Source organism: Megalobrama amblycephala, linkage group LG18 (genome assembly GCF_018812025.1).
Source record: "Megalobrama amblycephala isolate DHTTF-2021 linkage group LG18, ASM1881202v1, whole genome shotgun sequence".
Lineage (NCBI taxonomy): Eukaryota > Metazoa > Chordata > Actinopteri > Cypriniformes > Xenocyprididae > Megalobrama > Megalobrama amblycephala.
This window is the reverse complement of record NC_063061.1, coordinates 26,369,277-26,383,122: the sequence shown is the minus strand read 5'-3', so window position 1 is coordinate 26,383,122 and position 13,846 is coordinate 26,369,277. Positions and strand designations below refer to the sequence as shown.

General features: G+C 35.4%; 1 protein-coding gene across 1 annotated transcript in view; it reads left to right on the top strand.

Annotated features, from left to right (window-relative positions):
* The first annotated feature begins 950 nt into the window (after nucleotides 1–950).
* The window catches only part of aifm5 (apoptosis inducing factor mitochondria associated 5), a 16,291-nt gene continuing 3,395 nt past the window's right edge, over nucleotides 951–13,846 (top strand). Inside the window, exons 1-17 of the mRNA XM_048166058.1 lie at nucleotides 951–3,149; nucleotides 3,375–3,450; nucleotides 3,745–3,854; nucleotides 3,989–4,098; nucleotides 4,844–4,888; nucleotides 5,001–5,082; nucleotides 6,021–6,133; nucleotides 7,001–7,087; nucleotides 7,163–7,254; nucleotides 7,397–7,527; nucleotides 8,960–9,075; nucleotides 9,174–9,245; nucleotides 12,714–12,777; nucleotides 12,874–12,950; nucleotides 13,034–13,151; nucleotides 13,557–13,655; nucleotides 13,760–13,835. Coding sequence (XP_048022015.1) covers nucleotides 3,131–3,149; nucleotides 3,375–3,450; nucleotides 3,745–3,854; nucleotides 3,989–4,098; nucleotides 4,844–4,888; nucleotides 5,001–5,082; nucleotides 6,021–6,133; nucleotides 7,001–7,087; nucleotides 7,163–7,254; nucleotides 7,397–7,527; nucleotides 8,960–9,075; nucleotides 9,174–9,245; nucleotides 12,714–12,777; nucleotides 12,874–12,950; nucleotides 13,034–13,151; nucleotides 13,557–13,655; nucleotides 13,760–13,835 — 1,487 coding nt within the window. The 5' untranslated portion in view covers nucleotides 951–3,130. The remainder of the gene's footprint in view (nucleotides 3,150–3,374; nucleotides 3,451–3,744; nucleotides 3,855–3,988; nucleotides 4,099–4,843; nucleotides 4,889–5,000; nucleotides 5,083–6,020; nucleotides 6,134–7,000; nucleotides 7,088–7,162; nucleotides 7,255–7,396; nucleotides 7,528–8,959; nucleotides 9,076–9,173; nucleotides 9,246–12,713; nucleotides 12,778–12,873; nucleotides 12,951–13,033; nucleotides 13,152–13,556; nucleotides 13,656–13,759; nucleotides 13,836–13,846) is intronic.

The window sequence follows — 13,846 nt, the reverse complement described above, 5'->3', positions numbered from 1 at the left end:
CTCTGAATCTTTGGATGATATTATGCACTGTAGATGATGATAACTTCAAACTCTTTGCAATTTTTCTCTGAGAAACTCCTTTCTGATATTGCTCCACTATTTTTCGCCGCAGCATTGGGGGAATTGGTGATCCTCTGCCCATCTTGACTTCTGAGAGACACTGCCACTCTGAGAGGCTCTTTTTATACCCAATCATGTTGCCAGTTGACCTAATAAGTTGCAAATTGTTTCTCCAGTTGTTCCTTATATGAACATTTAACTTTTCCGGCCTCTTATTGCTACCTGTCCCAACTTTTTTGGAATGTGTAGCTCTCTTGAAATCCAAAATGAGCCAATATTTGGCATGACATTTCAAAATGTCTCACTTTCAACATTCGATATGTTATCTATATTCTATTGTGAATAAAATATAAGTTTAATAAATTATTGCATTCCTTTTTTTATTCACAATTTGTACAGTGTCCCAACTTTTTTGGAATCGGGTTTGTACATACAAATGTCATTTTTGTATTTTAGTTTGTCAAGAGATCTAAAGCACAGTTTTTGAAGAGTGTGCATGTGCGTACGTGCTCTAGTAGGCCTACGTCAGAACAAGCATTTGATTTAATCTGGAAATAAAGCAACATAACTGAGGAAAATGAGAATTAGTCCTCTAATGCCATGTCTGTAATTTATAGCAGAAATTATAGCATTAATTCAATCTCAAACAAATTCATTTAAAGAAGTTATTACTCTACCTTGCCCTTTCTGCATAATTACATTTAAAATACAAGGTTTAATCAAACTTTAGTCTACTTGTTTATTATTTAACAATGAAACATTTAGCAGAATTAAGAACAGAACCAAGAATTTGAAACATAATAGTTTGTTGATAAATGTTCCAGAAAAAAAATAGAAAAAAGTCCTTATCTACATTTGATGCTTTATACGTGCAATAAATTATTATTTTTGGCGATTTTTAAAAAAAAATGAAGACTTGCTAACAATAACTAACTTGCTTCAGTTATTAAAAAATAATTCATATAAATGTATAAACAAAGATTTGATGTTATGTTATGTAGAACTAGGTATCCAACTTTGAAATAAGATATAAAATTATCCCAGTTTGCCAACAAGGCTCAGAAAGTTTGTGTGTGGAAGCACTTTAATATTTTGTATTTTTTATTTAATATTTGCTTTTTTATCTGTATATGTTTTAACAATTTAAAATCTTCTGTGAGAGCCTATGGCATTTTGAAGACAGTGACAGAATGACCAGAATGTGTCCGATGTTATATTTTTAGCTAGATTATTGTCACGTCTGATCTGTGTTAGTGTTTTATTTGAGTTGGACTTTGAGTTAGTTTTGCACTGTTCTCAGTTCAGTTTTCTGTTTTCTTTGTTCATGCTCTTGTGGAATAAGTTCATGTGTTCCACCTGTGTCTTGTTAATTGTCTTGTTTAGTCCCAGGTTGTGTCCGAAATTGCCCCCATACCCATTTACTATTCCCTACATTAATATAGTTCACTTGAAGGAGTGAATGAAAGGTGCGTTTACACCATGTCGTAATTACTGTAACTACGAGATTCTGGCTCGTAAAAAGCGTTCACGTCCTCATAGAGATCATAATTACAGTTTGTAAGCTAGGTGGTTTCTGAAAGCTCCCACATGTACCACATGGCCGCTGTACCACCTGACTGCTGTAGATTCATTTAGGTGTTGATAGTGGTGCCATAGAAACTCATAATTCCCAGTCCGAGGATGTGAACAGCTCCGAATATAACATTATGTGTTGTCATCTCAAGATTACAGTAATTACGCGGTGGTATGAATGCAGCATCAGACACTGAGTGCACTGGAAGGTGATTCAGCTGCATGGGCCATCTTCTGATCAAATGCAGGAATTCATTTGGCGTGTGACTCTCACAGTGCATTATGGGTATTCTCTAGCTATTGAGCATACATCGGTTGTACACTCGTTATTATGGTATATTATGGGATTGAATGAGTGCACTTGATAACATCCACTATGGTTTCGGACACCACTACAAATGGCTGTTCCCTCAAAGGGGGTTGATTTCGGACACAGCCCCAGTGTGTCCTGGTGTATTTATGCAGTAGCCCTGTTCTTGGTTCAGTCTTTGTCTGATTTTGTCTTTATTACTGTGGTTGCTCTGTTTATTCTTTCCTTAGTATCTGAGATGTTTGTACCTGAGTTTATTTTGATCAAAAAACTGATCCAGCTAATTTATTTTCTGTTTTATATTCAGTGACAACTATATGTTTTGCTTCTATTTCTCTTCTATCATTGTCTTTTGTCTCCTATCTGCTAAGCATTTGGGGGAAGAATGAAGAATTTCACTGTATTCACTATCAGTATATCAGAAATAATGTCAGTTTCCACATTTAATGCTAAATAATTATAAAAAGACAAAATGCTCATAAATCAATTTGTTGTCAAAAAATTTGACAAGATCTGTACAAAAAGTAAGACTGAAGTTACAATAAAAATGTTTGATTTGCCAAATTCAACAGTGAATTAACTTTGATCCATGATGTTGATTTACTACCCGTGAATAATGTTTACTTGATAGTAAAGTATAGAATAGGGTAATAGCCTATTTATTATAGTAAAATTTTCTATGTCTATGTAAACTCTACTTATATCAGTTGTATCTTGAAAGGAGCATATGAACAGGAGGGTCAGTGTTTCAGAGAGAGGTGCAGAGTCACGCACTTTGCCCTATGCACGTGTCTATTGTTGTGTGCTGCTTGCTCAGCCGTTCTCTCTTCTGTTGTTATGCCACAACAAATGGCATTGCTCTTCTACAACTAAATACCCTGTATACAACTCTATGCAATCCTTTTGAAACACTTTATGCTTTAGGAAACTCAATTTCCTTTTTCCGCCCCCAAAACTCTAAATCTGGCCTCTTCTTTTGGAGCAACCAACTTCATGAGTGAGTTTAAGCAGCCGAATGATGAAATGTCTAAAGGACAGGTCTGGTCTCCTGGATTAGGGACTTGTGAACCGATCATTATGGTCATGACAGCCGTCCCGAGAGTTTGATTGTATGACAGCTGTCGACAGAAAGGATAGTTTTAAAAAAAAAATAAAAATACTGGAGAAAGTCTTACTGAACAATCTGTGATGTCTGAGAAACAATCAGGTAAGCATCCAATCATATTTTATTTTATTTATTTATTTTTTGAGCATGAGTTTGACCAGGTTAATATTCTTAATGTTCACACTGATAGTGTGACCTTGCTGTTTCATAATCTTATTCATAATATGGTGTTGAAATCATTGTGATATTATGCTTTGCTCCATGGCATTGTTCTTGCTATGTTGATCATTATCATTTATTATTTTATCGTGGTTATAACGGTTATAGGATTAGTGGCTGGTTTGGATCCAGAGGAAGAGGTGACAGATGTCGTATGTGATGAGTCAGAACTCAGAGATGGAGAGTAGGTGCCATATAAATGCCTGTCATGTTCATGTGTATTTTATATTTATAATATACATATTTATTTATGAAAGATTTGAATCTTTCATCAGTGAAAACAGAGAAAAATCATCCTGAGCAACATTCAAAAGTCAAATTAGAAATTTTTTTACTTTTATGTATTTGTATATTTATTTATTTGGATTACTACAGCTTGCATCAAGTTTGTTTTCATAAATGTCATATGTTTTTTTGTTTGAAGCACACTCACTGTGTAAAATCCAATATTTCTGATTGTGTTGTTCTTGTGATCTAGAATGATGGAGGTTGAGGTTGGTGACCACAATGTTTTGCTGGTACGCTGTGATGGGGTGTACAGTGCCATCAGTAACCAATGCACACATTATGGTGCTCCACTGAGCAAAGGTAGTGCATTACAAATCAGTTTTGTCAATATAAATCGAGTTTGGTGCAACTGACTTCTGTCATTATAGATAAATAATATGGGAGAAAAGAACAAAGAGAAGTTAATACAGTGGGTGTTTCCGGTTCCTCTGCAGGAGTGCTATCAGGTCACAGGGTCCGCTGTCCCTGGCATGGTTCCTGTTTCAATGTGAAGACCGGTGACTTGGAGGAGTATCCTGGAATTGACTGTCTGCCCTGCCACAAGGCACTAGATTCATTAACACAAAAGTCCCTTATGCTCACCAAGGCTGAATTTAAAGCTGTAATACTGTGAAATATTTTTACAATTTAAAATAACTTTTCTATTTTAATATCTTTTAAAATGTAATTTATTCCTGTGATGCAAAGCTGAATTTTCAGCAGGCTTCAGTGTCACATGATCCTTCAAAAATCACCCTAACATGCTGAACTGCTTGGTCAAAAATATTTCTTATTATTATCAATGTTTGTGCTGCTTAATATTTTTGTGGAATCTGTGATACACTACTACTCAAAAGTTTGGGGTAATATTTAAAAAAAAAAAAGAAAGAAAAAAAAACAGTATTCAACAAGGATGCTTTAAATTGATCAAAAATTATAATTATTATTAATGGAGCACCAATACTAATTGATCATAACTAAGCAGCATATTAGAATGATTTCTGAAGGATCATGTGAAACTGAAGACTTGAGTAAAGATGCTGAAAATTCAGCTTTGCCATCACTGGAATGAATTACATTTTAAAATATATTTAAATAGAAAATAGTTCTTTAAAATTGTAAAAATATTTTACAATTTAAAAATATTTCACAATGGTTTTTTTTACTGTATTTTTTATCAAATAAATGCCAAAATTTATCAAATTTTGTTTGGTGAGCATAAAAGACTTTCAAAAACATTTAGAAAATCCAAACTTTTAATATTTTGGATTTTTTTTTTTAAATGATTTAATCTGATTTTTTATTGACAGGTGAAAGTCGAAAACAACAAAGTTTATGTGTCTGTTAAGAAAAGGGTAAAGTACCTTCATATAGACATTTTATCTTTTATATAAAATGTATGAAACCAAAATCAGGACAGTTCTGACAGTAAAATGTTAAAAAAGAAAAAAAAAACTCTCTGTGCAGATTCAGGGTCAGCCTAAACGTATAAAATGGATGGGAGCCAGAGATCAAGGGGTGTTACATACTGTGATGCTCCTAGGAGGAGGTGAGAGAAAAATATCTGATACAGATTCCCTTTATTTGGTGTGACAATTTTAAAGGGTTAGTTCACCCAAAAATGAAAATTATTTACTCACCCTCAAGCCATCTTAGGTGTATATGACATGAAAGTATATCTTCTTTCAGACGAACACAATCAGAGATTTTATTTAAAAATATCTTTGCTCCTCCAAGCTTTATAATGGTTGTGAAGGGGGGCCACATTTTGAAGCAAAAAATGCATCCATCCATCATAAAAGTAATCCATACAGATCCAGGGGGTTAATAAAGGCCTCCTAAAGTGAAGCGATAGGTTTTTGTAAGAAAATTATCCATATTTAAAACTTTATTAACTATAATAACTGGCTTCCGGCAACAGCTGTACGCATCGATTTGTGGCAGAAGAGTAACCTCTGACCTGACGCATGACATAATGTCAAACGCGGAAGCACAGATGATAGAGCAAAACAAAACGCCGGTCACAAACTAGAAGTCTAAAACAATAATTTTGTAGAGAAAAGAGAAATGTCGGAGGATTTCGATATAAGAGAAGAGGAGCTTGAGTTTGTTGTCCAGCCCTATTTGTTTAAACCATGAGAGGCGTCAGTAGCCAACATTTGAAGTGGATCAAAAAGGTTCATCAAAGATGTCCTAAGAACTAAGTTGTCTGAAGAAGAGGGTTTTAGGACAACTTTGATGAAAGGTTTTGATCCACTTCAAATGTTGGCTACTGACGCCTCTCATGGTTCAAACAAATAGGGCTGGACAACAAACTCAAGCTCCTATATCTCTGTATACTACTGTATATCTCTGATTGTGTTCGTCTGAAAGAAGATACACCTAGGATGGCTTGAGGGTGAGTAAATCATGGGATAATTTTCATTTTTGGGTGAACTATCTGTTTAATGTTGGTGGATGCTGCATGGTGTGTATTGTTGAGCACAGGCGCAGCCTCTTTGATGTGTGCGGAGACACTACGGCAAGAAAACTATGGCGGCAGGATTATTATGGTATCTAGAGATGGCCTCCTTCCTTATGACAAAACCAGACTCAGCAAGGTGAGGCACAAGATCTTAGAAAACTGATGCTAAAATGATTTTTGCAGAAAACAATGTTAAAATGATCTTAACACTTTAACCAGTGCTGGGTAGTAACTGATTACATGTAATCTGGATTAAGTAAGCAGATTCCAAAAATTAATTTAGTTACTTTTTTATTGATTACATGATTACATGTTATTCTCACAATGGAAGTAAATTATTCATAATTGATTGATTCTTTTTTTTCTTTTAAATGTTCCTTTCTATAAAAGTCTACTGCTTATATACAGTCAGAAGATCTTCCAGTCTTTCTCTTCCGTTTCTCTTATTGCTTTCTCAATATGGTACAAGATTATCCTATTCAAATCAATATGATAAATGTGTTAGGTCAAAAGTAATCTAAAAGTAATCAGATTATATTACCTTAAATGTGTAATGTAATGGATTACATTACTAACTACAGTTTTTGTCATGTAATTTGGAATCAGTAACTGACTACAATTTGTAAGTAATCTACCCAGCACTGTTTGCAACAAAGACTATGTTTGCATTTACAGGTGGAAACGCTTGTGGAAATAACGGTTTGTCTATTCTAGAAATGCTGTGCATTAGTAGTTGGGAATTTTTTTTCTGTAGGTTACGTCAAATGTTCAGTATTAAATAAGAAATATATCAAAGTTTCCACAGATGTAGCAGAACAACCGTTTTCAATGTTAATAATAATAAGAAATGTTTCCTGAGCAGAAAATCAGCATATTAGAATGATTTCTGAAGGATCATGTGACACTGAAGACTGGAGTAATGATGCTGAAAGTTCAGTTTTGCCATCACAGGAATTTTTTTTTCATTGTTTTATTATTAAAGTTTAACCGAATCTCAATTTAGGTAATGAATGCTGAGAGCGAAAGTCTCTTAATGAGAAGAATGGACTTTTACCACAAATATGATATTGAGGTCTGGCTGAAAAAAGAGGTGAGAGTGAATCTTGAGTACTTTCTCATTTATACCAAAAGAGACATGACAATCTCAGAGTTGTTCTTTGTGCAGGCTTTATCGATAGATACAAACAAGAAAACAGTGACATTTGATGATGGCTTAACCCAGTGCTATGACCAAATCCTTATTGCAACAGGATGCAGGTAAGTATCTGATTACAAATTATTTATATAGAGTATTATTTAACTACTTTTTAAAGGATGTCTAGATACAGTATTATTTTTTATAATTTAGTCAACATTTGTCCACGCATAACTTACACTCTGCTTGATCTTTGTTCTTCAGAGCAAAATCCCTAGACTGCCCTGGTGCAGGCCTGGAAAATGTGCTGATGCTGGAAACACCAGAGGATGCCAGGAGCATCCACTATGCCTGTATGGGCTGCAGGACAGTCGTCGTGGGCACTTCCTTCGTTGGTACACACACTCTCCCTATCACATCCGTATGTCTAATTTTATCAGTTGACTTGTGGATGTATCATAAAGAAGAATCGTTGAAGACATATAGACAGACAGACAGACAGACAGATAGATAGATAGATAGATAGATAGATAGATAGATAGATAGATAGATAGATAGATAGATAGAAAGACAGAAATACTGATTGATAGATAGATTGATAAATAGACAGACAGACAGACAGACAGATAGATAGATAGATAGATAGATAGATAGATAGATAGATAGATAGATAGACAGAAAGACTGATTGATTGATAGATTGACAGACAGACAGATAGATAGATAGATAGATAGATAGACAGAAAGACAGAAAGACAGACAGACAGATAGATAGATAGATAGATAGATAGATAGATAGATAGATAGATAGATAGATAGATAGATAGATAGATAGATAGATAGATAGATAGATAGATAGATAGATAGATAGATAGATAGATAATAAAAATGTTTTTGAGCACCAATACAACATATTAAAGTGATTCCTGAAGACTGGAGTAACAGCTACTGAAATTTCAGCTTTAAAATCACAGCAATACATTTAATTTTAAAGTAAATTAAAGTAGAAATCAGTTATTTTAAATTGTATATATATTGTATATATTATTTCACAATCTAACTGTTGTTTACGGTGGCCAAGAGAGCTCAACACGCTGCAAATGAAGAAAACACACGTGAATTGAAAAAACACCAGCAAATAAAGAAAACATCTTCATCAGTTTGACAACACATGCGCTGCAAAAGTCCACAACTCATACAAATAGACAAATGCGCTGCAAAAGTCCACAACACTTACAAATAGACAAACTGTTGTCAAACTGATGAAGATGTTTTCTTTATTTGCTGGTGTTTTTTCTATTTGCATGTGTTTTCTTCATTTGCAGCATATTGAGCTCTCTTGGCCACCATAGTTGTTACTATATTTTTAATAAAATAAATGCAGCCTTGGTGAGCATTATCTAATTTTTTTTAAAAACATCTTTCCAACCACATGCTTTTGAACAGCAGTGTGTATATAACATTTAAACATGGGCACTGAAGATTTTTTTTTTTTTTTTTTTTTTTTTTCAAATTTGTGAAATTGTTTGTGAAAGTCTATTTCTCACACAAAGCTATCATATGGCTATTAATATGGACCACTTTTATGATGCTTTTTTTTTTTTTTTTGCATTTTGATATGGACACCCCCTGGTCACTGTCTGGTTTCAATGTATAGAAAACAGCAGCATGACCATTTTCAGAATATCTCCTTTGTGTTCCATAGATGAATGAAAGTCATGTAGGTTTGTAACAACATAAGGGTGATGACAAAATATTATGTGAATTATTCTTTCAACATGCTTGTTATTTTTCTAAAATAACTGATCTATTGTGTGCGGCATTGAAGGCATGGAAGTGGCGGCCTACATGATAGATATGGCCAGTAGTATCACAATCATTGGAAGCAGTGAACTCCCTTATCAGAGGACTTTGGGCCGTGAAATAGGAAAGGTCACCATGATGGTATGTGATAAGGGCCAATACACCCATCTAAGTCATACAAATATGTGTTTTATCTGATTTATGATGATACTCTTATTCTGTTTTGCTTGTTCTTTAAGATGCTGGAAGAGAGAGGGGTGACGTTTTACATGAATGACGCTGTCGCAGAGGTTCAAGGTGAAAATAACAGGGTATGGTCAACTTGTTCTAAGTCATTTGTTTTTCAAAAAACAACGCATACTGTAAGTCCATTCCATTTGAAGTTAACTAACTGAAATAGATTATCAAGAACAAATATAGCTGCAATCAGCACTTATTGGGGCTCAAGCACTTTAAGGCCTTTAAGCACTTGTGCAAAAAGATTTTAAGTTTTATTTATCAAGCATGTAACCACTTAAATTAAAAAGGAAAAGACCATTCACAGTCAATACAGACACTTTACCATAGGAAATATATGGTTTTTAAAACTATTTAACAGACCTCTAGGACCATGAGTCGAACTTGCCCATCGAGTTTCGTTTCAATGTTCGAAACTCTGAGTTTCGCCTCCGTTAACCTTGTCTAATAGGTGCTCAAAATCATTGGCCGATGGCGGCCATGTTTTTTGAGATACGCCAATGTCCTTAAAGACAATCATGGCTCCTTGGACCAAGACACTACATGCCAATTTTCAAGTCAATTGGACTAACAGTTGCGTAGTTATAGCTGTTTTCATGTTGTTTTTTTGTGTGTTGTAGTGCCACCTAGTGGCCAATCGCCGCAATTTTTTTTTTTTTTACTGTGATTGAGCCCATAGACAGCGATCCTTAGCGAATGTGAATAAGAATTTAAAATTTTTTGATAACTTTTCTTATTTTGACTCCAGTGAATCTTTCTGCACTGGTTCGGTTCCGATTGGGCAAAAAACCTAAAATGAGTTTGCATCTTGTCCGCCTTGAGCCATGGATTCCAACGATATAAGACACTTCAGCCTAGGCCTAACAGTTGAGGAGGTATGAGCCATTTTGTACTTTTGACCACTGTAGTGCCCCCCCCCCCATCAGGCCGAAAGTGGCGAGCCTTGGTGACGTTGTAGGCAGTGTGAGTGCTACCAGCCCTCAAAGTTTCTTGTCCCTATGACTTACGGTTTAGTCTGCCCTATCACTTTTAGGGGAGAATGCTGATCCTTGGAAATTTAACAATTACAATAGGGTTTCAGCACTACATGCTTGAACCCCTTATAAAATGGGCCTAAAAAAGGCCTATAAATAAAAAACTATTGGGTCTCAGCACTTGATGCTTGAGCTACAGGTCACAAAATCTTTATCAAGCCTGCAAACATGTACATCAGACAGGAAAAAGACAGCTTTTTGCATTTTCAGGTCATTTATCATGGAAGTGTAGTGTTTTTTTTTTAACCTTTTAAATTTTAACAGCTCTACTTATGGCCCAATCTCTGTAAAAGTTTACATGCTTCTTTAGAAACATATGGCGCACATCCTCACCTCATTTCGTGAAGTTCTAAGTAGAGCAGACCATTTTTCGGTCATTTTTAATGTGATTTCGCTTAGGATAATTTTCACCTTTATAACAGTTAAAGCACCACCAATGGCCCGATGTCCATAAAAGCTTCCATGCTTCTTTAGAATCACATGATGCATGTGCACGCCTGATTTTGTGAAGTTGTACGCAAATCAGGCAACAAAAAAAAAGAGGGCCACTTTCAGCCATTTCATGAGATTTGCCATAGAAATACAGCATTTTTACACCTTTTTAACAGTTATAGCCACACCTATGGGTAGATCTCCATAAAAGTATGCATGCTTCTTTAGAGTCATGTGCTGCATGTAGACACGTAATAATGCGAAGTTCTGAGTTTTTGTTTAGGAACGATTGGCTTTTGGGTGGACTTGGCTTTGCCTGTTTCTCAAACTACCCTGCTATAGCTATCCAAAGGACAAAGTTCAACATTTTTTTGATAACTATTGACCTAGAAGGTGTAGTGATATTAGCTCAAAGGAGAAATATTAATAATTATTCATAACTTATTATGAATAATTATGAATATTTGAATCAGTTAATCAGATTAACTTGATGTAGCTACATTAAAATTACAAATAATCAATCAGTTTCATTCTGTGAACACTCAGTATTGATTATTAATTAATTCTAAGAGAAGGGTATTTTTCATGGCCATAGAAAAATAATTCTTTCTTAGCATTTAACAGCACTTAGAGCTGGTAGCAAAATCTAAATCATTTAAGAGGCAGTTTATTAGCAGACAGTGAGTCAGAACCAAATATGTATTGTGCACAAGTTTTATTAACTAAATCAAGAACACATAACTAAAATAACTAACACATACATACACAAGTCACACATACATAGGTAAAATGAGCAAAGATAGAGTTTAACCGGAAGTAGGACAGGAAATGGAACTATGGAGAAGCCAAAAAAACAGGAAAGAATCATCAGTATTCCTTACAAAGCTCCTTTGTAAGGAATCAAAGGAGGTTCAGAACTTTAACTAACTAGCACCAATTTAGTATATTGTACGATACTTGCATTAGGCCTCAGCTTTTTGAAGATCATCCGGATATACTGTTAACCTTGCCTGATAGCTGCTCAAACTACAGTGGCCGATGGCGGACATGTTTTTCGAGATGCGTCAATGTTCTCTTAGACAGTCATGGCCCCTTGGACGAAGACACTGCACGCCAATGTTTAAGTCAATCAGACTAACGGTGAAGTAGTTATAGCCATTTTCAAGTTTTTGTCCTGTTATAGCACCACCTATTGGCCAATCGGCGCTATTTTTGAGCCCATAGACAGGTTATTACATAGATGGGCGCTATTTTTGAGCCCAAAGATTGAGCCCATAGACAGGTGTTCCGAGTTTGGTGAAAATATTTCATTCTTTTCAGGAGTTTTAGCCATTTTAATAAAAGTGGCCCCGCCCACTTCAAACATTTTGGCACTCCTTATAAAACTGTGAATAAAAAATTTTGAATAAAACTTTTGATATTCAGACTCCAGTGAATCTTTCTGCACTGGTTTGGTTCCGATCGGGTGAGAAACCTAGGAATAGTTCGCATAGTTTTCAAAAAATCCAAAATACCCGAAAATTGGGTGATGATGATTTATGTGCATTGTGTCTGCCTTGAGCCAAGGATTCCAACGACATAAGACACTTGAGCCTAGGCCTAACAGTTCAGGAGTTATGAGCCATTTTGTACTTTTGACCGCTATAGCGGCCACATCAGGCCGATCGTGGTGAGCCTTGGTGACGTTGTAGGCGGTGTGAGTACTACAAGCCCTCAAAGTTTTAAGTCTCTACGACTTACAGTTTGGTCTGCCTGATCACTTTTATGGGAGACTTTTGATCCTTGGAAAATGTAACAATTACAATAGGGTTTCAGCGCTACGTGCTTGAACCCCTATTTAACTGCACTGTGGCCACTTTTGATTTACTTTATTTTAAGGAGTCCTTGTTACAGTGTAACTCTACAAATAAGTACTGAGTAATATTAATTAACAACATGTACTTATGGTTTGCTGTTTGCTTGTAATTAAGCATAATTTACTGTTATTACTTTAGTAAGTACATGCAACAGGGACATACAATAATGTGTTATCAGCTTTTTCATCCAGTTCATTATGACTTGAATGTTTTTTCACAGGTTAAGGCAGTGAAACTGAAGAGTGGTATCACAATAGAAGCAGATCTGTTAATTGTTGGAATTGGTATGTACAGTCGAACTGAGAACAAAGTGCTATTTCAGTTTAAATAATTGAAAAAACTATTTTGTGTTCTCGTCTCCCTAATTATTTCCATACAAGGTGTCAATCCCAATTCAGAGTTTTTGAAAGGGAGTCCAATAAGGATGGACTCGAAAAACTATGTCATTGTGGATGAGGTAAGCGTTTATGACCAATTTACTTGAGTTTAAACAATCACCTGACACTTCCAAACTCTTCAGTCGTGTTCCTGTCTGTCTAGTACATGAGGACCAACATAACAGACATCTACTGTGCAGGAGATCTGTCCTACTTTCCTCTCAAAATGGCAAAAGGCCAGAGAGTGACCATCGGCCACTGGCAGATAGCGCAGGCTCATGGTAATCAAACATTTTAGATGTGTATATCTGGTCATTTTGTCAACTTTTAGAAGTACATCAACATGCAGACACCTTAAAGCTAACAGACATGAACTAAATGACTTTAATAGTGATGCACAGGCCAAAACGTTATGCACCACAAAACTATTTAGGCTGAAACTGAAAAATTGTGCTTTGGCAGAATATTTTGGTTCATTGATAGAAATTCATGGACCAAAACAGTTCAATGACACATTTTTACTGGATAAGCTATAACAGGTAAAGAACTTTTCTACAACTGGTTTATCACCTGTGAATGAAAACTTAGTTTCAGTAAAAAAATATTTTGGTGCATCACTAGTCTTTAATTACAAGCATGAAAATAAATGTTGTTTTAATAACATTTGATAACATTTGCCTTATTAGGAAAGATCGCAGCCTTCAGCATGTTGCGCAGGGAGGTGAAGCTAAACACAGTGCCATTCTATTGGACCGTCCTGCTGGGGAGAACCATTCGTTACACGGGTACAGCCTTGTACTTACATGCCCAACATGCTTTAAGGATTGTAAAATAAAAAAATAGGAGTGTATTTGTACATAATTATGTCCTTATTCTTCATTATGCACAGGGTATGGGGAGGGATACACCAAGATTGTGCTGAAAGGGAAATTTGAGAACATGAAGTTTTTGGCACTTTACCTCAAGTAAGAAGCTG